The sequence below is a fragment of the Silurus meridionalis genome, chromosome 20 (genome assembly GCF_014805685.1).
Source record: "Silurus meridionalis isolate SWU-2019-XX chromosome 20, ASM1480568v1, whole genome shotgun sequence".
In the NCBI taxonomy this organism is placed as follows: domain Eukaryota; kingdom Metazoa; phylum Chordata; class Actinopteri; order Siluriformes; family Siluridae; genus Silurus; species Silurus meridionalis.
Window position 1 is genome coordinate 7858773 of NC_060903.1, and position 25772 is coordinate 7884544.

The 25772-nt window shown below is 33.3% G+C and overlaps 1 protein-coding gene across 5 annotated transcripts; it reads left to right on the plus strand.

Annotated features, from left to right (window-relative positions):
- Positions 1–174: 174 nt before the first annotated feature.
- Positions 175–20025, plus strand: LOC124402812. Of its 5 annotated transcripts, XM_046876079.1 has the most exons (31): positions 175–224; positions 1127–1194; positions 3169–3248; positions 3559–3693; positions 3856–3888; positions 3986–5400; positions 5545–5675; positions 7076–7159; positions 7482–7649; positions 8045–8116; positions 8246–8407; positions 8732–8899; positions 10484–10558; positions 11013–11063; positions 11275–11412; positions 13606–13767; positions 13855–13914; positions 14136–14201; positions 14936–15067; positions 15217–15375; positions 15575–15634; positions 16576–16647; positions 16742–16813; positions 17060–17134; positions 17255–17404; positions 18102–18281; positions 18490–18570; positions 19044–19181; positions 19337–19492; positions 19615–19710; positions 19825–20025. In XM_046876079.1, the coding sequence occupies exons 3-31, from the start codon at positions 3224–3226 to the stop codon at positions 20009–20011; spliced, it is 4503 nt and encodes a 1500-aa protein (XP_046732035.1). In that variant the 5' UTR covers positions 175–224; positions 1127–1194; positions 3169–3223; the 3' UTR covers positions 20012–20025. The 5 variants fall into 5 exon arrangements, with proteins under 5 accessions (XP_046732035.1, XP_046732031.1, XP_046732033.1 ...); XM_046876075.1 differs by having other exon boundaries at positions 3986–5675; XM_046876077.1 differs by having other exon boundaries at positions 3986–5675; positions 18120–18281.
- The last annotated feature ends 5747 nt before the right edge of the window (positions 20026–25772 follow it).

Sequence of the window (25772 nt, forward strand, 5' to 3'; positions counted from 1 at the left end):
TAGAAAAGTCTATGAAGGTTGACTAATATGACTTTGCTAAGCGTGTTTATACTTTGCTGATGTATCTTTAAGAAGTGCAAAGCACAGGTTTGGGTGTGGTAGTCAGATAAGACTTTGCACTTTATTTGTTCAGGTATAACTTGAAATGAGAAGCATTTCCTTGTTTCATTTTCTCAAGAACTAGAGCCTGTTTTAGAACTTCCACGTGTGGCTCACAACAGAAGGTAGGTAATGCATGTTTTCATAATGGCAGACAAATACCTAACTGTGTTGGAAAACAGAATAAAATTCTCATGGATCACAATTCTACCTGATTAATTGACATACATATATTTTTACTTGGTTGTCATAAAATGTAGATTTTCAATGGGACTCAAGTCTTTAGGACAGACCAGTTTAAGCTTCCTGGCCTAAAAAATAGAGAATAGAGCTTTTATATATATATATATATATATATATATATATATATATATATATATATATATATATATATATAAGCTGTCCAGATAATTGGAATCACATTTTAGTAGACCTTAGATAAAATACAGACAAAATGTGTTTGTGTATGTATATGTATTTTTTTTACTTATATGATTAGGAAAAAATGCAGCTTTACTTATTTTGTTGTAAACTTTTCCTGACATTCAGTGTAAAGTGGCAGGCATGTTTGGCTCAAATATTTCAGCTGGGATCTCTGTTGCACACCTGTGGTTGCATTTCATTCCTCATGCAGGTGTTTTCAAGTGGTTGAAGAGAATGTTTACACCTTTGGCTACAACAACAAAGCGACACAACTTAGTATTGTTTGTTGGTCGATGCCAAAGTTAGAGGAGCCTCTATTCTTTTTAACCAATTCTTCCTCATTCTCTTTAACATGACTTTCTGTATGTTCTCTGATTTTGTTCACTTTTGCTATGCCTATTGTTAAATCTACAGTTGCCTCTGCATACTTGTTTGTTGGTGTTGTGTGTTTGAGTAGTGGTTTGTGCTTAATTAATCTGAACTGTTACAATGCTCTCTGTGTTTGATAACTAATGCCTGTGTAGTAAAGAGTTGGACACAGTAAAGCAGAGCTACCCAAACCTTTTTCTATGAGGCCTACATAATTTTTTCTTTCTTTTTTAAGGGGCCAGGTCAGCCTGTAACAGAAAACTTCATGGGAGGGAGTGACCGGTGGAGTGACTTGTGGATGTTGTAGGATTATTTCAAATTCATGAATTATTCCTCCTGATGCTACATTAGTTTATTTTTTTTATACACCATACAGAAAATAAGAATTACTTTTCAAGAGATATTTAGCCTATTAAAAGAGCATTATTTCGATCATAAATTTTTTATATTCATTGCTACTGAAATCAAAACATTTGTTTGTAATTTAGAATGCACCATTATGTTGGTTAGAGAATATAACAAATAATTAGGGTATGTTAATAACTAAGAGAAATTTTAGTTTAAAAGCCAACCTTTATTATCAAATACAGATGTGATATGAGTAAAACATGTATTTAAAATAAACATTTCAAAATATGTCTCTAGCAATGTTTTGAGGGCTGTTTCAAAAAATGTGGCAGTCGTAGTTTGGGGATCCATGCAGTAGAGAGTTAGACGTGCAGCCTCGACTCATTTGTCACTAATAGTGTTAAAAGTTGAGTACCAAATAAACAAAAAATATAAATGCAAAATTAAAATTCTTGAATTTGTAACGGGATCCTCAGTATAACAAAATCCATATCATGCACTACATAATACCGGTAGTCCCATTCATACCAAGCTTCCAAAACCAGCTATGAAGTATATCATGTTCAGTTGCCAGCATAAAAAAATTAATGTCATTGTTAAGTGAATGATAAAATAATGATTAATTTTCTTATTTTAGGCCCTTGTAAGGTTTAGAAGTCAGCCTGCTAAGTCTAAATTATACACAGACATAAAGTATTATGATGAATATATTCATTTAAATGAATATTTTAATAAGAAATATTTGAAAGAGATTTGTTTATTGCTGCAGCTGATAGAACAATTCTATGAATCAGATATTTTTTACGTTGCAGCACAAATTTTATAAAATCCGAAGGTGAATATATATAAAAGGCGAAGAACAGATAGACTTTGAGTAATTAAGTTGGAAGAGGGTCTAATTGACAGGTAGTTGATTTAGATTCCTGAATAACTAAAGCCATCTCATCTGCTGTAAGAAGTTTAAAAGTAGAGATAGTAAAAATAAGTGACTGTGTAAGATTGAAAAAAAAGAGGATTGAGAAAGGGGATGAATATTGCCATTGTCGAGGAAACTGATAGTAAAATAGGTCAGAAAAGTGTCACATAATTCAACTGAGTGCAAATGTAGAGAGCCAGGAGGCTTTAAAATGTTTTTCATAACAGCAAAAAAGTTCTTGCATTACCTTCATTGGACATGATCAAATTTTAATAATAATCAGATTTAGGATGTTAAAATCTCCAACCAGAATCACATTAGGAGACAGTCAGCTGATATAAGTTAAAAAGATTGCAAAGTCATTTAAAAAGGTCAATAAATATCAACATGAACAGTCGGAACTGGACAATAGATTTGAAGAAACATGGACTCAAATAAAGTGAATTTGGGTGCAGATATAAGTGATATAATACTCAAAAAAAAGATAACACTATTTTTTCCTGTAACAACAGAAGTCACAGGGTGTGATAACATTCTGTGGTCTAACGATTGTGTTGTTTTTCTTGAGGTTTTAAGGTTTAGAAGACCAGAGATAATGTATTGTGCTCAAACTGTCAATGTTGTAGCTCTAACAATAGCCCTGTTAAACATATTTACTGCAAGGTATGAAGATGATATCCTTGTGCAAGAGCAACACTGATGGTAGTTTGGAATGACAAAATTGAAGTTGAAGAAGTTGTACTAAAGTATTAAGGCTACAGAATGACCGATATGTGAAAGGATGATGCACATAAATGCAAATGTAGCAAAAACAGGCAGCTCAGCATGTCAGTGAATAAAATTGTCATGATTTGTCACATTTTTGTTAATTCAAATTACTTTAAGTTTTTATAATTACATATAAAAGTCTTAAATTTGTTGTGCAATCCCAGCCACCCTCATAGCTTCAGATGTATCAAATCCGCACCCATTGAAGCCTCTTTTTATTATTTTCTTTTTTTTTTTTTTGCAAGATATTGGCAACAGTCTAATACAAGAGATCTGCATGAACAACGCTGAGAAAAATCTATGCAGATGGAGCAGGCTAGTAACAGTAAGTCAATGTATACAGTATATAAATTAGATACCATTATTATTATTACCAGATATAGTTTTTTTTTTTAATTATTATTATAGTTCTATTAATTAGCTACAACAATGCCAAAGCAAATGTGTCATCTTTTGTGGAAATAGCTGGTTGAACATGGCCAAGATGGCAGCTTTGTTCCAAGAGGAGTAGTTGACAACACAGTGCTAAAACTATTTAAAGAGCATTTTTGGTGTTAAATACTTGCTGACCAAGCAAGGACTGACATGAACATGAAACAGAAACCAGTTCTGATTTATATATTTTTTTCCTGCAGATGAGAAGAAAACTTTAGATGCAAAAGATGCACAATCGACTGTCTTCTGTAATATTGTGGCACAGGGAGGCACTGTATTTGCTCCAATTATTCATAATGTACAGGGAGCAAGTGGCATTTATCTCACACAAAATGGTGAGGCTTACTATTTCATTTATATGATTTATTTATTACATTTTCTCATACAAAAATTTGTTGGGTATACTGTATAGTGACATTTTAACAGAGATATTTAAATGGTGCTCTATATGTACATTATATTTTGAATAATTGCTTTGCTTAATCATTTGCGTACAGTAGGTGCAAACATATCTGAAGCTGGGGCCAAAGGTATGTTTATTTGGTGTAAATATTTGTTTTATTTAGCAAAAATGATTAATATTCTGTTAAAAGAATCTTACTTGGTCATTTGTCTTTTTTTGGTCAGATACAGCCTCAGTGATTACAGATTATAAGGAGTCAGTATTGTCAACATATGCATACACTAGGGAATATACCTCCTGTCCTGGTGAGCATGTGCTTCTAGCAGACCGTTATGTTGATCCTCTGATCATTCAAAGCACCAGAGTGAAGAAACAGAGGGAAAAGGAAATGCGCACCAAAGGAAATAAATTGTTCAACCTCAATACATATGATGCCAATCAAAGCATTAGTATTGATAACTTGTTTAGGGAAGAGGATGGTCCAGCAAAGAAATGTCCAAAAGCTGTCATTCTCCAAGGAAATTCTGGAAATGGAAAGTCTTTCATAGCACAAAAAATCATTCTGGACTGGGCTGAGGGAGATCTCTTTGCAGGGATTTTTGATGTAGTCTTTCACCTTAGATGCTCAGAGCTTAATGGAATTTCAGGAGACATACGGCTGGTGGAACTTCTAAACTGCAGTGAAGAAATGAATCAGATATTTAAGGATAAAGATAAAAGAATTCTTTTCCTGATTGATGGATTTGATGAACTCAGATGTTCTCTACCTAAAAAGGCATTGCCTGTCCGAGTTGATATCCAGGCTAAACCTGAAGCCATCCTGAGCTCCCTGTTGATGGGAATCATGCTAAGAGAGTCCTTCCTGCTGGTCACTACAAGATCAACATCTACAGAAAAATTATCAAAACTGCTCAAGTGTCCACACAGCTTCAGGGAGATAATGGGCTTTTCTAAGAAGGGAGTTCAAGAATACTTTCAGAAGTTCTTTGAGGACAAGGAACTTTCAACCCAAGTGCATGAACAAGTAAAGACACATGATGTTCTCTACACAGCTTGCTTCAGCCCTGTAATGTGCTGGCTCATCTGCAATGTCTTTAAGCAAAAGGCTGACATGGGCGCAAGAATGAAACAATTGAAAAGTACCACATCAATTTTCATTGATTTTGTGTTCATCCTACTGGAACATCACTGCCAGGATTTAAATCAATCTCAGAAGTTCATCCTGCTGAAGAACCTTGGCCAGTTAGCTGAAGAAGGAATGCAGAAAGGCAAAATACTATTTGAAAGGCATTTTGTTCCTGAGCTGATCTTAAATCTGGTTGGGATCCCTTTCCTCTGCACTTTTCAATACAAAGCGGGAGCACACATTAAGGAAATGTTTAGCTTTTTGCATCTTTGCTTTCAAGAGTTTTTTGCAGGGCTCTTCTACATCTTACTTGACAACAAAGAGTGCAAGATAAAAATCAAGCAATTGCTATCATCTGTTTCAGATGGGTTTCACTATTCCCATCTTTTACCAGTCATCCGATTTCTTTTTGGATTCTGCAACAAGAATGTGACGAACTTGATCAATGAAAAACATCAACACACTGTGTCTCAAGAAATCAGTTCCTCGCTAGAAGAATGGATACAAACATTTGTAAGACAGAGAAAAAGCAGACCATATAGCAGTTTTATTATTCACTGCTTGTATGAGGTCAAAGACCAAAACCTTGTGAGAAATGTTATGAAATGTTGGGAAACAAATGAAGACGGCATTAACATTTTTCTGAGTTCTTCACAGATGACAGAGTACCATGCAGCAGCATACTGTCTACAGTTCTGTAGAAATATCAGATACCTGAGTCTGCATGCAAGTTCAGTGCACATTCTGAATATGTTGGAAGAAACACTAAGCAAATGTTCCACACTAGAGTTAGTATTACCATCACTATATGTCGTATATGTTGAGAATAAAACATGACAAGGCATCTTGCAGGAAAAAAACTAACATATTTGTATTGTAGGCTGATATTTTGCATGCCTTCATTTCTCTCATGACACAGAAAATGTGAATTTTTTACAAATGTATTGAAGAGCAGCACATTGCAATTTAGTAATCATTCTAAGTATAACCCCAATTCCAAAAAAAGTTTGAATACTGTGTAAAACAAAAGCAGAATGCAATTATATGCAAATCTCATAAACACATTTCATTCACAACAGAACACTAATTTGATGGCTGCAACATGTCTTAAAAAGGTTAAGACATGGCAACAAAAGTAAGTTAATATAATTCAACATTTGGAAAGACATTTTGCAGCTAATTAGGGTAATTGACAACAGGTCAATAAGATTATTGAGGCAGAAGATGGGCAGAGCTTCCCCAATCTGTGTAAGACTGTGTATTAAAATTTTGCAACAATTTCATAATAATGTTCCTTAACATAAAATTGCAAAACAGTTGAACAGACATTTACAGCATATATCATCAAATGTTTTGAAGAATCTGGAGAAATCTGCACAAGGGACAAGGGTGAAAATCTATATTGAATGCCTGTGATTTTGGGCCCTCAGGTGGCAGTGCATATAAAGCAGTCATGATTCTTAAATGGAAATTCCTGCATGAGTTTATTACCAGCTCCAGAAATCAATTTTCTGTGAACACTGTTTGCCATGTCATCCACAAATAAAGATTCAATCTCTATCATGCATAGAGGAAGGTATGTGTATACATGATCCAGAAACGCCACCACCCTCTCTGAGCCAAAGCTCATTTAATAAGTTTTCTAAGTGGAAGTCAAATCGAAATTTTAATTTCTTTTTCAAAATCATGGACACAACGACAATTCTAACTGAATACTGCATCTATTACAATAGCATGACTTCGTAGTAAAAGAATCCAGTTGCTGAACTAGTCTGCCTGCAGTCTCGACCTTATTTGAAAACATTTGGTGCATCATGAAACGAAAAATACAACAAAGGATACCCAGATCTGTAGAGCAGTTAGAATCCTGTATCAGACACATACTGTATGGGAAACATTAATCTCTCAAAACATCAGCAACTGGTCTTCTAAGTTTCCAGAAGATTTGAACATGGCCCTGTACCAATTCTTTTTAGACCTGTTGCAGCCATCACATTCTAAAAGACCATTTTTCCTTAAAATTTGTATATGTTCTCAGTTTAAAATTAGTTTTTAGTTAAAAATATTTTTTTTTATTTAGTGTAAATAAAATAAGAGATTTGCATGTCATTGCATTCTGTTGGTTGCATTCATTGATTTGATATACAACATGTTTATTTTAGGTCAAATTTCTATTATTTTATATTAGGTTGACAGTAAACAGTATGTCAGATGATGATGTGGACTATCTGATCTCAGCTATGAGAAAAGGAAGAAAACTGAAATACCTAAGGTAATTATGCAGTTTCTTATATCATTTACAAAAGTGTATATTTTAGGAAAAAAAAATATTATTACCATTACAGATTACAGGGGCCAATGGGTTTTGTATATGTACTATCTATAAAAGTGTAATACCTGTTAACATTGACGAAGAAGTCATTCAATCATAAATGGTAATAAATGCTATTGATAGTTAATAAAACTGTTAATATTATAATATTAATATATCATATCAATATTTTCATAATATATTACAATAAAATATTGCAAAATTAATTTAACCTGCATCTTACAAAACATCTATTTTCTGTCTTGGGTTCACCTCAACATAGGATCGAAGATAGCAGTCTGTCTGACCACAGTATACAGATGATCATGCGAACTCTGAACAAACGGAGATCAGTTACTGACATTTATCTCACAGTAAAAGCCATTAATCACATCAACACTGAAATCCTCATGAACTTTTGCAAAAGTCTGAAGGATGAACAACATTTCAGGTAAACGTATAGAGGTAAAACCCATACTTGATGCACAAAATGCTATTTTTTAGACTTGATTTACTTGATTTTACTGGTTCATCTTTGGGCTGGGGATTGAATTCGCTACATAAGGTCAAGAGTTTTGTGCATGAGAAAAAACTACCTTTTATTAATGCGGAGAATCTATAAAAGATAATGTTTTTTAAGCCTGAACATTTGCTTGCCAGGTTTCTTTGCTCCCCACTATCTTTTCTTTCATTCTAATCCAAATGTTACTAATTATTTTATTACTTGTGTACATTGTCTTTAATGAGCTGTGATTATGAATATTTTCACATTATTCAGACAGCCAGTGGTTATCATAATCAGTTTTGTATATGTTATATAACCTGTGGCTGTCCATGTTTACCCAGAATGAAGTTGGCTACTTCAGAGAACAATGAAGAGAGCCTTTGCTTATGTTATGCAGTAGAATGTTACGGCAAGTGAGTAGTTCTATTCTTTATACTACACCCACACTGCTCAGAGCTTTTTGTAAACCAGTGTCTGAACTACCTTTTTTAATTAATAAATCATTTTAAAAGATAATTAAAATGTTTGTTGTTTTTTGTCAGTGATTTTTGTTCCAGGTACCAAATAACCATTGGTCACCACGATGTGCATTCTTCTCTGAAATCTGGACTGGGCCTTGTGAACATCTCAGTGGGCGTTGACTCATTGACATACCACAATGACATAAAAAATATCCTTTGGATATCATACAATCTGAGAGAATTGTAAGAGTATGCTGCCTTCTTCTTCTTCCAGTGGTGGAATTAACATTTAATTGAAATTAGTTTAATTCATTTGATTAAAATTAACATTTTGATTATTGTCAAAAACAATTATAATGAGGAATTCAATTAGACATTGTTTGCCTTTCACTTCACCTTACAAACAGACATCATTTCACTGTGCAACTACAAATAACCCAGTGGTCATACCAAAAATATTTTTCAGAATAAATCATAACTAGTTTTTCTAAATAAAACTTATATAACTGTAATATTATAATAGCTTAATTGTACCATAATTTATTCTTTTTATCTTATGATTTCAAGTGAAAGTCCTGTGTTTGAAGAGAATGTAGCAGCACTTCTGTCTGTTCTCCATTCCATACCTGGGCTAAAACAAGTGAATCTGTCTGCTGAGAATTTGAGCATGAAAAGTGCTGCAAAGATCCTGTCATTTTCTCAAGAGAGACCTAAATTTGAACCTGATTTCTTCAGGTAAATGAATAATGCAAACCTTTGCAATCTATGCTGCCTGACACACACATTTAAAAAAAAACAAATCTAATATACTGTAGGTTACATAGGTTTTACACAGGTTTTTTTTTAACAAAATAAAATTTCATACTGCATAAAAACCATATATACAGAGCTCTTTTCTTTTTTAGGGAGAAATATCTGTCTGTATTCAAAGAAGGAACTAATTGCTGGTCTACTTAATTGTGTAAATAAATACACTTGTATTTATTAAGTATTATAAATGTCATGTATTAAGAATATGAATGTATTCTATTGGACTGAGTATAGTAACCTTTTTTATTACCAACAAAAGCAGACAAGTCCAATTCAGCAGGGCAAATGTTGTGTGATTAGCAAACAGTGTGGACTGATGTAAAAAGTTAAAAGAGAAATGAGATTGAAAACATGAAACAAACGCTTGGTTTATGTGGAGAACCAAACATAACACTGAAAACTGACACAAATGCAGAGGTGGCAAAAGTATTATTAGTGAAACAGTACTCAACATGAAGACAAACTATTCTTGTAAATGTTTTAAAGTAATAATGGTGTTTAAAATTACATAAATCATCAGGACACCAAATTAAACTTATGCTATGTTTTTCCACACGGTCAGTTTTAATTGCCAGATGTGTGCACCATGGCAGATTTTGGAGGGTTTTTATATCTGACTAGAGAAAGGAAGTCATGAAGAAATGTGTGTTGCGTTGAAAGTTTTAATGTCACCTCTTTTATATTTATCGATTTATATTATTAATAGAAATGGCCAAACAAAACTGCACTGCATTAATCGCACATTAATAAAATTAGTGCCGTTAAAATTTATTTGAGTTAATGCGTTATTTACGCATTCGTTTCGACAGTACTAATATAAATATTTAATAGTAAACATTTGGCAAAGACAGAGTTTAAGGAAGGATATGAATCAAAACACGAAGCACACGTGGATACATGTAGTAAGCACTGAGAAAATGCAGAAGTGCTGGGTGTTGGCCTGCATACTTCGATCTGGCGCAAGGGGGATAGTGGATAGTGGCACATGGAGCAAGGATGATAGTGTACTCAAGCAGCAACATTTTAAACCTAAAAAATAGTAGTCACTTTCATCTAAAATGTATTTACAATTATAATTCATACCCAGATTAAAGCTTATTTACTTTGGCACGTATGCTGCAGTATGGAGTAAAAGAGAAAACATTTCACTTCCAAAGTCAAAGAAAATAATAACAAACACAAGTACAGTAGGTGTAATGTATGTTAATTACCAATCTGAAACAGTTTCTCAAATATCCTGCTAAAAAGAGTTACAGGTATACTGTGTTCACATCCCGTGATGAAATACATTACATTAAATGTGCAAAAGATATTTTTTTGACAGTGTAGTTCATGGTACTTTGCTGGGCTATTGTATGTGAAAGGTGACATAATAGATAGATACACTAGGATATAAAAGAGAAGCTCCTTTCAAATAAATGCAATAAAGACACACAGCAATGACATAACCAAATAACCTTTTTTTTATTTTAGCCCTAACTATTCCAAATGTTTACCTTTCTTGGCTAGGTGTGATGTGGAGCACCTCAAATGTATCGATGATGAGAATGTTTGCTCTTTGTCATTGTCCACACAGAATAGAGAGTAAGAAACCTTTTTCTTTTCACATACATTTTTATTAACATTATCATTTTTATTATATTATATTATTACATTATATGTGGCATCTTCATATATTTTTGAACATTAATGATTTCAGACTATTAGATAAAAATCCAAAAAATCTAAGCTTATATTAAGGCACACTATATGGCCTATATTTTGTAGATACAGGACCATCAGACCAATATGTGGACCATTCCCAAACTGTTGCCACAAAGTTGTTCTCTTTTGATTTGTATGCTGTACAGTAGCATTACAAAGTTATTTAATTAAAATAGAATCAAGCATATTTTGGATAAACTGAAACAATATGGCCATATATTGTACATAATACATAATTTATTTAAGCTTTTGGAATTGTCACTGTCTTTGCGCTTCTTTCTAAAAACATTGTTTCTACTGCAATGTTTACTGTAATTATTAATTGCCATTTCAGTTACTGGGATTGTGTGGTGCTAAATCTGAATTTAATGAATTACCGATCAAGGTAAGTCCTAAAAAAAGGCCTAATTATCATGCACAATTATTTGAAGTATTGTTTGGACCTGTGGATATCAATAAGCAAATTGCAGACACAGAATGTAATATGTCTTAATTTTTATAATGCTAATATTAGCATTGAGCTCTGCTACACATTTGTATGCAATAATCTTATATCTTAAAATCAATACTTTTAAAAATCTATGGATTTGTTATAGTCTTCAGGATGCACATATGAAGGAATCCAAACCAATACTTCCGGATTTCTCACTGAGGTTTTCTTTTATGGAGGGTGCCACTGTTAACTGGGAAGGTTTATTTGAAACGTGTAGTGAACTGATGACTTCAAAACAAAGGTAAAAATGTGATTAATTATTTTAAACATTTTTTATTATTAATATTATTCTTTCATGTTTTACATAGCTTGCTATTTCATAAATTAGAATTAGTAGAGATAATGTTTAAAGTGTGCTAATATATTTTTTCAAAGGTATACTTGCTCATAAGTAGCTAACAACCTCATCTTGAATTGTTAAATTATTATAGGACTAAGTATATAAGTATATAAGTATAATTGCTTATGGTTTATAATGCTGTTTGTAAATGTTGTTTTACACATAGATATTTCTTAATCCCTGAATATTTTGAAATTTTACTACATTTTAAACTCATTATTACCTAATCTCTCCCTTAAATGAAAATATGCTCCCCAAATAATTTCGGACACTTTGTAAATGTAAATCAAAACAGAATACGATGATTTGCAAATCTCATAAATCCAAATTCTATTCACAATAAAAAAATAAAAATAAAAAAAAAAACAAGCAAAAAGAAATGGGAAAATATACTTTCTTTATACTGAGAAAATATAGAAATTTAAGGAAAAAATTTTTATTTGCTGCAACAGATCTCAAAAATGTTGAAACAGGGCCATGTTTACCACTATAGAGCATCGCGTCTTCTGTCCTGAGGAGACCAGCCCCTGAAGTTTTTTCGGAGAGGAATACTATCCCAAGCTTAACAGTTCTGGGTGTCCTTTCTTTTATTCTTTTTTATGATGTGCCAAATATACTGCAGGCAGGCCGGTTCATCACATGGACTATGAAGGCATGCTATTGTAATAAATGTAGTATGCAGTTAGCATTGTCTTGCTCAAATATGCAAGGTCTTCCCAGAAAATAGTGTTTTCTGAATGAAAGCATTTGTTGCTCTAAAACCTCAGAGATGTGGGGTTTGAACTGATTGTTAATAACAAGCCAGATGGTTCACTCTCCTCTTCAGTCCGGAGGATGTGATGTCCATGGTTTCCAAAAAGAAATTAAAATTTTGTTTCATCTGGCCACAGAACAGGTTTGTCAGGACAGTGAGGAAGTAGAAGTAACTCAATCATGCTTTATTAATATTCAGCACACAAACACAAGTCTGGAAGCGTTACGAACTGTAATGCAGGTATAATTCCTAATGCTTGGATAATCCTTAATGCAGGTAGGAACTGTAAAGCGGGTAGGATCTGTAACGCGGGTAGGATCCATAACGCGGGGATAGTCCATAAAGTGGGTAGGATCTGATAAGGAGTAGAACATTTGAAATGTTTTCTATGTTCTATTGTGAATAAAATATTGGTTTATGAGATTTGCAAATCATTGCATTCTGTCCAAGGTGGTATCAAAAAGTTTCGAGTGTAATGTTGCTAACTGATACAATTCTGACCACGTGCGTTACAACGGCAGAAAGGTCTTTTGAGTGGCCCTTTCAGAGCATCAGTTCCAGAATATGACTGGAAGATGTTGATAAATCAGAAAAACCTTCAACAAGCTCAATCTCTGAAAATGTTGAAACCATTCGACAACTAGTACATGATGATTGTCAAACAATAATCTATATGATCTCACTTCCGCGTCCACCCTACTTGACACATTTGGCTTCTGTGGACTTCACCCTCTTCTCAAAATAAAGATCCAGCTCAAAGAGTTTGATGGCATTACAGAAATCTCGCATGAAATCGCAAAAGGTGCTTGGCACGCTTTGATAAGAAGACTTTCAGGACATATTTCAGAAGTGGGAGGAATGCTGGGAGTGCTGCATTGTTGTGCAAGGGGACTGTTTTGAAAGTGATAGTGTGTAAACATAGACAAATAAAGTAATTTTTTGTAAACAAAGCTACCGTATTTTCCGGACTATAAACCGCTACTTTTTCCCAACGCTTAGAATTCCGCGGTTTAAACAACGAAGCGGCTAATTTATGGATTTTTCCTGTTTTTTTCCCGGTTTCACAAGGAACATGTGTAACAGACACTGTCTTTCGTTAAAGCCTGTGTAAAGTTCATTAGTTTCGGCTTATAGACAGGTGCGGCGTATTTATGATCAAAATAAAAATCTTTGTAAAATTCAGTGTGTGCGGCTTATATTTGGGTGCGCTTAATAGTCCAGAAATTACGGTAGTCTCAAAACTTTTTGATACCATCTTGTATTTAAATTTTACAGTGACCCATTTTTTTTTAAATTGTCGTTCAATTTGTATGATTGTTTGTTTTTTGTTGTTTTTGCAGAACAAGTTTTTTTTTGGACAAGCAAATGGACACACTCTTGTCACTACTACAGTCTGTGCCATTTTTGAATGATCTTTACATACATTTGGAAAGCCTACCTGAGAAATGGGCAGTTGGTGTGATTTATTTTCTCCAGGCCTGTTCTAGTCTAGGCATTTTTCAGTATGTTCATACTTTGATTTTAATTTAATTATATAGTAGGTATTTTTACTCTTGTTATGAATTTGTTTGTTTTACTCTCTATGGCAGATTGAGCATGGGCAGTGAAGGTGAAACTCTGGGAATAATCAAAGGAACAGATTCTTCATGGTATTAAATAAAGTCACAATTATAATTTACTACTATACATTAAACCACAGCAAATAAGACCTTGCCATATGCATTTATAATGTATTTTAAAATATTTGAACTAATCTATCTATCTATCTATCTATCTATCTATCTATCTATCTATCTATCTATCTATCTATCTATCTATCTATCTATCTATCTATCTATCTATCTATCTATCTATCTATCTATCTATCAAGGTCATCTGAGAAAACATATATGACTTTTGGATGCAGTCATCTTGGTTATAATTATCATGGCTTGACGTATGTTTCAAACGGTGCTGACAGACATATGTACACAAAAAAACCACAATTTTCATCTTACATAAACAAATCATGAACCATCCACTTTCCATTTTTTGCAATTTTATTTAATATATGTTAGTTTCTCAAAGAATGCAGCATATACTATATTATTTTCAGCGACAGTTTTGGCCAGTAAATATCCTATGTACAAATACCACAGTATGGTACAATTCTTCTGCTTGGTCAGAAGGTAAATATTGTTTACTGCATTGATCACTTGAGGGTAAAAGACCTGGGCCCCTGCTACTTACAGCATATACTAGTACAACAATGAGATTTGAAGAGAAATAGATACAAAATTATGCATACTGATTTAAGTTATTGTGAGATTTAATTATGTGTCTTTCTATGCTCAATAAATAGTATCAATATAAATTATGAATGCAATCCAGCACCATCCAGTGATGTTTTGTATGCAGCTGCACATGGCAAATTTTTGTTTTTGGCAAATGTTTTTTAAACAATTTTAAATTTAGCATGTTAATTTCATAATATTGCCTACTAATCATTTGTTCATATTTAAAAATTATGTTGTTGAAACAGTGGTTTCATATACCTGCATGTTTTCTGTCTGTTATCCCTCACATATTAGCTCGTAAACATTTTCATTCTTTAAAATCTTTCAGCAAATTCAACCTACCAGATTCATTTGCTAATAAAATAGAATAATTAAATTCTTAATTTTAAAACAGATCAACAAATTGTGATAAGCACAGTGTGCTTCCCTGTATCATGCTCACCATGAGAAACAATACCAAATTCTGCACTGATTCTTGGGACACATTTTTCCATCATTACAACCAACTTAAAACCATGACTAAACTGTAAGTGACATTTTATTTAGACTGTTTACATATAAATAATTAACAATATAATACATGTCTCATTTTGGTTCCGCTGATCTAATGTGCTTTATATTAATTATTAAATTAACAATGACATTCATAAATTACTATGTTGCTATATTTTACAGCTGTCTAGAGTATGATCAGAGCTTGGATGTAGTATTATCCCATATAAACACTATTCCTGCACTGGAGAAGGTAGAGATGGCATTGCAGTTCTTGACAGTTCATGGTGCTTCGAGTATTCTGCACCTTATTCTGACCTCGTCCAGTCTGTATAAGATTGAGTGAGTGAACAACCTTTCTGTAATAGTTTTCTTTGTTTAAATGTATACTTTGCAATTCTGGCTTGATGGATTCAAAATGTATCATGTATTTTTTATATATTTCAGTAAGCTATGATCTTTGAAAGATGCAGATGACAATTTTCTTTTTGATTACATTATATAAAAATGTTTTGGTTTGGGTTGCCTTCATTTGAATTAGTGTTGTGCTGGCAATGTGGGACATGACGGATTTTGAGAATGACAGTCAAGACTGGATGAGGTAGTAACATTATTTATTTATTTTATATATATATATGTGATCCAGATAGTATATTTTGATAAACTTAATTCATTTATTAATTGTCAAAAATTGTAATAAATATTGTAATTACACTCAAAGAGCATTAAAGAAAAACATAATTAGACAACGATATAATGTAATTTTTTGGTGGCAGAATAATTTCTATTTTAAAAAGTTTGTATTGATAGAAAGTGCAATAATTGCTGTTCTTTTCTCTTTACTTCTCTTTGCTTCTTTTCTTTTCTAAGATAAGCTTAGATTTTTATAACCTACAGAGATAATCAGTTATCTAATAAAATTGATTTTATGGACAAATCATGCTGCTAACTGACATCCAATGTGACATTAACAAGTAAGAATAAGAATAAGAAATCAAAACTAATATACAAGTTAATGTTAAAAGCTTAACTTTCATAATGTATGTATAATTAATATATTGATGTGGTTAGACATGAACAGTCTCAGCAATGATAATCTCATTTATTTCAGATCTTCAGATCATTTATTTCAAATCTCAGATTTGATCTCAGAATCTGGATTCAACCAAAATGTCTTTCAAACTAAAAAAAATAAGTACATGACAGGAGAGCTTAATATATTTGTTTTATTTTTATTTTATTTTATTTTATTTTTTTAATGTTTTTTTTTTTTTACGCATAATTAACCAGCAGTGATCTACTTCACTATGCAGCCTGCTGTGTAGTAGCAAAGGCCACAGTTTCATTTCCTTTGAAGTACTGAAGCAAAGTTTTAATTTTGGTAATTGATATTAGAGAATTCTAATTAAATATAATTGTGTAATCCTTCAATGAATTGCAGATTGTGGGCAACATTTGTATTCACTGTTCATTGACAAACACTAAGTTTAAATAGGCAAAACCTTTTTAACCTGACAAAACATTAAAAATGCTGTTCTACAGTTTCCAGGGTGAGAGTGATGGAGATAGCAACTGTTCAGACCTCAGTGGCTCAAATACAGCGACAGAATTTAGGTATAAAAATAACCCACTCTATTATTTGATTTTATATATATTCTATTCATTAAGAATTTTTTTTTACTTTAATTGTGCAAATGCTGTTCTGCAGTGTCCAGGGTGAGAGTGATGGAGATAGCAACTGTTCAGATTCTAGTGGCTCAAATAGAGCGACAGAATTCAGGTATAAAAAAACAACAACTATATATATATATATATATATATATATATATATATATATATATATATATATATATATATATATATATATATTCAGGTATATCCTTTAACAATTTATTTTATTTTTATATATATATATATATATATATATATATATATATATATATATATATATATATATATATATATATATAAGTATATAGTAAGTATATAGTGACTGTTAAAACTATCTTTCCTTTTTAATTCACAGTTTCGAAACTGAAAATTATGAACTGGATCTCTGCTCAAAGTTAAGAATAAGGAAAACCATCGAAAATAAATTCAAGTGAGGAGGATCCTTTTTTCCTGCAAATACATTTACATATACTCACACTGTCAAATGGTAAACAAAAAATGTTTTTTAAACAAAAAACTTTTTGTACACTTTATTGATTGCTTATTTCAGGTTGTCTTTGAGATGTAATAGCTCTGATCCTGACACAAAAGCAGTTTTTGCATACATTTCACTCACTTTGTCTAAAACATCAAATGAAACAGAAATCATTTGGAGAAACTTCTTTCAGTCGTTCTATGAGACTAAAGGATTAACAAAAAGGTAAACTCTCTCTCTCTCTCTCTCTCTCTCTCTCTCTCTCTCTCTCTCTCTCTCTCTCTATATATATATATATATATATATATATATATATATATATATATATATATATATATATATATATATAGTACAGACCAAAAGTTTGGACACACCTTCTCATTCAAAGAGTTTTCTTTATTTTCATGACTATGAAAATTGTAGATTCACACTGAAGGCATCAAAACTATAAATTAACATGTGGAATTATATATGGAATTATATACATAACAAAAAAGTGTGAAACAACTGAAAAATGTCATATTCTAGGTTTTTCAAAGTAGCCACATTTTGCTTTGATTACTGCTTTGCACACTCTTGGCATTCTCTTGATGAGCTTCAAGAGGTAGTCACCTGAAATGGTCTTCCAACAGTCTTGAAGGAGTTCCCCGAGAGATGCTTGGCACTTCTTGGCCCTTTTGCCTTCACTCTGCGGTCCAGCTCACCCCTAAACCATCTCGATTGGGTTCAGGTCCGGTGACTGTGGAGGCCAGGTCATCTGGCGCAGCACCCCATCACTCTCCTTCTTGGTCAAATAGCCCTTGATGCCTTCAGTGTATAAAAACAGTATTCAGTTTTAATAATACTAAAGTTAAAATTAAGATGTGTCCAATTTAAAAATGATCAGTGAGAGGTTCCCATGTTCAGTGTTTCCAAACAACAGATTTATTTCACATCACAGAGACAACACGTACTTTGATGAGAAATTGAATGCCTTGCTGTCTTTCTTGCACAATTTACCTGGACTGGAGAATGTGGAATTCGGTACACACAGTCTAAATGAAAGCTGGGTTTCTTGGATCTTCTCTCTCTCTCATAAAAACCCCAACATTTTTAGTATCTGGTAGGAAAAAACCCTGCAGCTGTGCTCTACTAATATATAGATATTATACGTTAATGAACTCAAAATATGCTTTTACATCAAAATTGCATGTTATTACTTCAGACTTACTGTAGAATCCACCTTGTCTGATTATATAGAAATCATAGGAGATACAGTTAAAAAAAATGTTATTTTCTCTGAGAATTAATTTATTTTTTCTTTTGAACAGTCTGCTGTTGGAACAGAATGAGCAAGATGATAACAATGCCTGTTCATCTTTAACCATTAAAAGAAACTTCACAGATGCCATGTAATCATTTCAATTATTGAATTTTGTTTCTGAGCACAATGCATGATCTGCTACTAAACTATCAAATATATTGAGATAATAAAAAAATAAAAAATTATATATATATATATATTTATATACACAATCACATTATACAATAATACAGTACAATAATAATGAGCAATAATAGCTTGTTACAGTAATTGGCTGAGTATTATTATTATTATTATTATTATTATTATTATTATTATTATTATTATTATTAAAGTTTGTCCCCATTATCTCCTTTTTAAACATGCATGTATATAATCTGGTATCAATAATGTCACTATTTTTAAACTTATTCTTTGACAATTACTTTACACTGACTAATGCTATTAGTTTATGAAGTTAATTATACAGTTTAAATCATTAGATTAAATATGCATACATATATTTCACTGTTCTGATACTGAATCTGTGTATCATCTTGTGTAATTTTTTTTATTTTTCAGGATTACTGTGAAAGTAGATTTGCTACAGAACACCATACCATCCCTCATTCATCTCAAGTTACCATGTGCTGAGATCTGCAACATTGATGGTGCTGGTCTGCTTTACAGACTGAGGCACCTTAGGAATTTAAATGACACGTACGTTATTGTTTGTATTGTATTTGTACAGAAATGTAGATAGATTTAATCTTTTTAGATCAAGCAAATGCACATTTAAAGTTAGTTGTATGAAATAATAGTTTTGGTGAATCAAACAATCTTTTGCACCTTCTTCTTTCTATTCTTTTGTGTAGCTCCCCAGAGTATGATATGCAAATGAGTGAGCTGATCTCATTTCTCCACTCTGTTCCTCAACTTCAGAAAGTGAAATTGAGAATTGAGAACTTAACTACAGCCTGGGTTAAAAGGATCCTTTCTCTTAAAACCTGTCACAGTCTTACAAAGATTCTGTAAGAACAAGTACCATGGTTCTTTTCTTTAAAAAAATAGGTCACAGTATTAGTTATGTTTGGCTGTTGATTATTTAATTATTTCTATTTATTTTTTAAATGATTCTCTATCTGTTTTTAAGGGTGACTACCTCATTAAGCAACATTTTAGTGGAGAAGGCAATTTCAGAACTTGAATATAAATGGACACGTCATGACTGTGTTGTGGTTATCAGGGGGTTTGTTCCTTCTTTCAATTATTTACTCATTAATTATCTTATATTATATATGTGCTAATTAATACAAGTACAAAAAAAGACATGACCTGTCTTGTTTCATGTTTATTAATACAGATGGAGATGCAACAATCCCATTGCTACATGTTCACATCGAAACTTTCATCAAGAATGCAACAAAGAAGTGAATCTTTCATTCTGTGGAGGCCATTGTTCGATAGTACCCATACAAGATATATACTGTGAGAAAGCAGAGAAACGGTTTAAGAGCTATTCCGACGTTTATGCTGATACAGAAGATTAAATGGCTTTATTATTTCAAAAGGTGTATGAAAAAAAAAATCTAAATACCTCTTAAAAGTGCACACTTTAGGCCAAATTGTAATGTGATAATATATAATGTCATTATGTTTATATATATATAAAAAAAACCCTCAAGTTATTTTAGGATGGATGTGCTTAATTGTTTAAGAGCTTTGAAAATTGTTATACTACAAGTTAAAAAAACAAAAAAGTGAAAAAATTAAACAAAAAATGCTTTTTTGATAATTGCCTGAAATGAATACTATCCATGTATCTTTTATGTATTGTCTTTTCACATAAAATGTTCATGTTTGAATTATAAAAAATTAAAACATCATAAACAAAAAAAATGTGTTTGCCATTGCATCCTGTATAAGTAGGATCAACTGGTATCCTGAATAGTGTTCTGTCAAGATGTTTGTGTTATATTCATTTAGCTACATAAAGACCACATACAGTAATTACAACATAATTACATATTGTAATGCTCTATCTAATAGATAATAATGCAACTAATAGCACTATGGCAGGGCTATTTCCTTGAGTAGAGCCAGCTACCACAGTAGAAACTTCTGAACCTGGGGAAAATAAAGGAAACAGTGGGAAGAGAGGCCTGTTCATGGATATTGTTGCCACCATTCTTCTCCTCCATGAATAGTGTTTTCTCCACTTCCCTGCCAATCTTGGGTTGGTGCTGTGCTTTCAGGCCGTGCTAAGCTGAGGAGGGTGCTCCACCCCTTGTTCTTCTGAAGCAGTTCCTCCACCCCCTTCTCACTCCTTCACCAGGCCTTGCAGATGTTCTCACTCCAACCTTTGCCATCGTCGCATTACCTAAGGGACCAGAATTTCCCAAATTTTAACACTTGAGGAGTTTCACTTAAAGTGTAGTGTTTCATGGACACTTTTGACACTTCCCCTTCAGACCACCAGAGTGCAGTGTTTGTCGCGGTCACCATGGAATAAACGAAACACTCCCACACTGTTTTAAAATGTCTTCTTTTTCTGCTTCATTTCCTTATTTTAATTTTGGGCAACTTCCTCTGTTTGTTTTGTTTCTTACACTATTAAAAAAACTATTTCTCTGTTGCTAGCTTAAGGTTACCTTTGACACTTGGTTTTGCATGCTGTTTGTAGTTTTCTTTTTATGTTCAAGTTTATTAGCTTAGTATCCTTTTTGTTTGTTTGTTTTTGTTCCTTCCAGGTTTTTTTTTGTTACCACTTAAAGAAATTCTGCTTCTGTATGAACCTCCTTTTTGTCCTATGGATCTCCTCTGTGATAGATCAAAGTTAATGTGATCAGATGGTCATTTTCTGTTTTCACCAAATACAGAATTTTTTTTCTTATAGATACCAGTCATTGTGTTACAGTGCTAAGTGAGTCATAAATTAATTTAATTAAATACATCAGGGCTATTGGATGACTTGCAGTATCTCATCTTATGTTAAGGTTGAGAAGCTTAATATGTTAATATACATAATCAATCAAGTCAAAGGTAGTGAGAAAATAGCCCTGATGTATTTAATTAAATTAAATTAATCCCTTCAACTATGCTTCAGACCATCTCACAAAGATCTCCTGCCCTTCATCTCCACAATCAATGGGTCCTTAACCTCTGGCTTTGTGCCAACTACCTTCAAGCAAGCAAGGGCCATTCCTATCTTAAAGAAACCTGCTCTGGACCCATTATACATCAACAACTACAGACCGGTATCACTTCTCTCCTTTCTTTCTAAATCTATTGAACGCACTGTTTTTAACCAACTGTCTGTCTAACTCTCACAGAACAACCTCCACGATCCAAACCAAGGAAATGACATGCAATATCATAACATGACTCTTACAAAGACCTTTTACAGAATTTTCAAATGATTCGAATGAAAGATGATTTTTTTTATTTATGTTGCTCCTATAATATCACAAATGTCAATTATTGTTCATTAATTAAGAAGGCACACTGTAATTATGTTAAAATCTTCACCATACAGTATGTTTGCATGCTTACATCTTTAGGAGAGCAGAGTTGTTTCACACATTCATCTGCATGGTTGCAGTTTTTTAGCTGACTGGGTTGCTATAATTACAAACGATGAAGCCGTTTCTGACATACAATGAAAGCAGGATGTTTCCAGATTCTTTCTCTTTTTTATCACAGTCATCACTGTAGCAGTTAGAGGTAACTGAGAAATATTGATTTTCACAGGTGAGAGTTGTATAACAGGTGTCATTTCTTTGCTGGAGAGAAACAATAAAAGACTGGTTTCTCCACTGGATCTAGGATACACACATACACGTACAAACCCGATTACAAAAAAGTTGGGACACTGTATACATTAAAAAGAAAAAAATCAAAAAGTAATGCAATAATTTACAAATCTCATGAACTTAGATTTTATTCACAATATAATATAGATAACATATGAAATGTTGAAAGTGGGACAAATGTTGGAAGTGAGGCCGGAAATGTTGAATGTATATATAAGGAACAGCTGGAGGACCAATTTGCAACTTATTAATTGGCAACATGATTGGGTATTAAAAGAGCCTCTGAGAGTGGCAGTGTCTCTCAGAAGTCAAGATGGGCAACGGATCACCAATTCCCTCAATGCTGCGGTGAAAATAGTGGAGCAATATCAGAAAGGAGTTTCTCAGAGAAAAATTGCAAAGAGTTTGAAGTTATCATCATGTACAGTGCATAATATCATCCAAAGATTCAGAGAATCTGGAACAATCTCTGTGCGTAAGGGTCAAGGCCGGAAAACCATACTGAATGCCCATGATCTTCGGGCCCTTAGACGGCACTGCATCAACATACAGTAATGCTACTATAATGGAAATCACAACATGGGCTGGAACACTTCCAGAGCCCAAGACTTCTGGTGAATCGTGTTGGTGAACACAATCCACCGCGCCATTCGCCGTTGTTGGCTAAAACTCTATAGGTCAAAATAGAAGCCATATCTAAACATGATCCAGAAGTGCAGACGTTTTCTCTGGGCCACAGCTCATTTAAAATGGACTGTGGCAAAGTGGAAAACTGTTTTGTGGTCAGCCGAATCAAAATTTGAAGTTCTTTTTGGAAAACTGGGACGCCAGGTCATCCGGACTAAAGAGGATAAGGACAACCCAAGTTGTTATCAGCGCTCAGTTCAGAAGTCCGTATCTCTGATGGTATGGGGTTGCATGAGTGCATGTGACATAAACAGCTTAAACATCTGGGAAGGCACCAGCAATGCTGAAAGGTATATCCAAGGTCTAGAACAACATATGTTCCCATCCAGACGTCGTCTCTTTCAGGGAAGACCTTGCATTTTTCAACATGACAATGCCAGACCACATACTGCATCAATTACAACATCATGACTGCGTAGAAGAAGGATCCGGGTACTGAAATGGCCATCCTGCAGTCCAGATCTTTCACCCATAGAAAACATTTGCCGCATCATAAAGAGGAAGATGCAACAAAGAAGACCTAAGACAGTTGAGCAACTAGAAGCCTGTATTAAATATTAGACAAGAATGGGACAACATTCCTATTCCTTTACTTGAGCAACTTGTCTCCTCAGTCCCGAAAAAAATTTAATCAATTAATTTTTCCCTTAAAATTATACATTTTCTCAGTTTAAACATTTGATATGTCATCTATGTGTTCGGAATAAAATAGTGAAATTTGAAACTTCCATGTCATTGCATTCTGTTTTTATTCACAATCTGTACAGTTTCCCAACCTTTTTCGAATAGGGTTTGTACATTTTTGTCCTTCTAGTCAATGGAATGGTTTATATATAAGCACACCTCAATAACATTGGACCAGGAAAATGTTATCTGACCAACAAAAAACAAATACCTGCACTATTTATTGAAAGCATAAACATTTACTAAATAAAATGTCTGAATTGAATAGGTAACAACAACACAGGTAATGACATTATTATATATTTATATTTCTTGCTATAAGACTCACCCCACACATATAATTGGTTCTTTGCAACAATTTTTTTTTATCTCATAAGCTGCTTGTGTTTTATAGAGACCACTATCACTCTTCTGTAAGTTCTTTAAATTAAGGAAGTTATTTTTCACCCATGATTCAGACAAAATAAAGTTTCTGTTTTTACAACAAACAACAGCCAGACCAAATACAGTATTATTTTGCATCTCTAAAATATGCAACAAAAAACAATTGAGAGTATAAACAAATTTGTAAATATTAAAACTACACCTATTTAGAAGCAAAGGAAAATAATTAAAACAGGGAACTGTCCAAGACAGTTGTGATGGCTCATGTATCATTGGTGAAGCCACATGTAAATGTTTTCATTTATGCTTGCTTTATCATGTTACAAAACAGAAATATGTATAGTATTGTGTATTAATATAATTATACACTTTTATAATACAGATTGTAATAGTAACTTATTAAGGAGCCATCATACACAAACTTTGTTATTGTTGTTGCTTTACAGATTGAATAAAAGCTAGCTAGCTTCTTTTACCACTACAACCATTTCAGAGTCACAGCATTAGACAAATTATTTGTATTTTACCATATGGTAACTGTAAATAACAAATGTTTATTTGCTAAACATCTTTTTGATTTAAGATTAAAGACATAGATGACTAACAATGAATTAATTAACGACAATTTGATAGTGACAGTTAACTTGTTAATTAATCTTGTGATTGTAGGGTATCTGCGAGTGTGAAAGAGAAAGTTTATAGGACAGTGAGACCTGCAATGTTGGATGGTTTAGAGACAGTGGTACTGACTAAAAGACAAGAGATGGAGCTGGAGGTAGCAGAGCTGAAGATGTTAAGATGTTCATTGGGAGTGATGATGATGGACAGGATTAAAAATGAGCTTATTAGCATGTAGCACGTTTTAGGGACAAAGTCTGAGAAGCTCAATTGAGATGGTTTGGACATGTGCAGAGAAGGGATATGGGGTACATCAGTAGGAGAATGCTAAAGACAGAGCCACCACGGAGGAGGAACAGAGGAAGACCAAGGAGGAGGTTTATGGATGTTGTGAGGGAAGACATGCAGGTAGTTGGTTTGAAAGAGGCAGATGTAGAGGACAGAGTAGTGTGGAGACAGATGATCCACTGTGGCGACCTCTAACGGGAGCAGCCGAAAGAAGAGGAAGAAAAATAATTAACTTGTTAATTAATCTTTGTCAGTTAAATTAAGCAACCCCACTGCCAAATGGTCAAACTGAAACAGACAAATTACAAGAATGCATTAAAATGGTGACGTTCTCATTCATAGTAGCCATTATTCAGAGATTCATGTGATATATTGAAAGTGTAAGACAGACAATGATAAAGAACAGGGGTCACCAACATGGTGCCCACGGGCACCAGGTCGCCCACAAGGACCACATGAGTCGCCCATGGGCCTTTTCTAAAAATAGCTCACCATAACGGCACATACCAGTGAGCTGCATCAATTTTTTTTTTGTTGCTATTCTTTTTAAATCTGTCACGGATAGACCGTAATGCGGTTAGTCCAGGGATGATCGCCAATGTGAACCGTTAAAGGCAAACATATCTTGAGCGATTCCTCCGAAGCGGAGTCAGGAGCATGGAAGTACGGGGAATACTAATGGTAGGAAGTCTGGTAAATCTCTCATTGCAACGAGAAGATCCGACCGTGAGTGAGGTGGAATACAGACCATATAAATGGGAAAGGTAAATGGGGAACAGGTGTAGGTGATTAGAGCAGGAAGAGGCTAAGTAGATAAATATCATTAATTATTAATAAT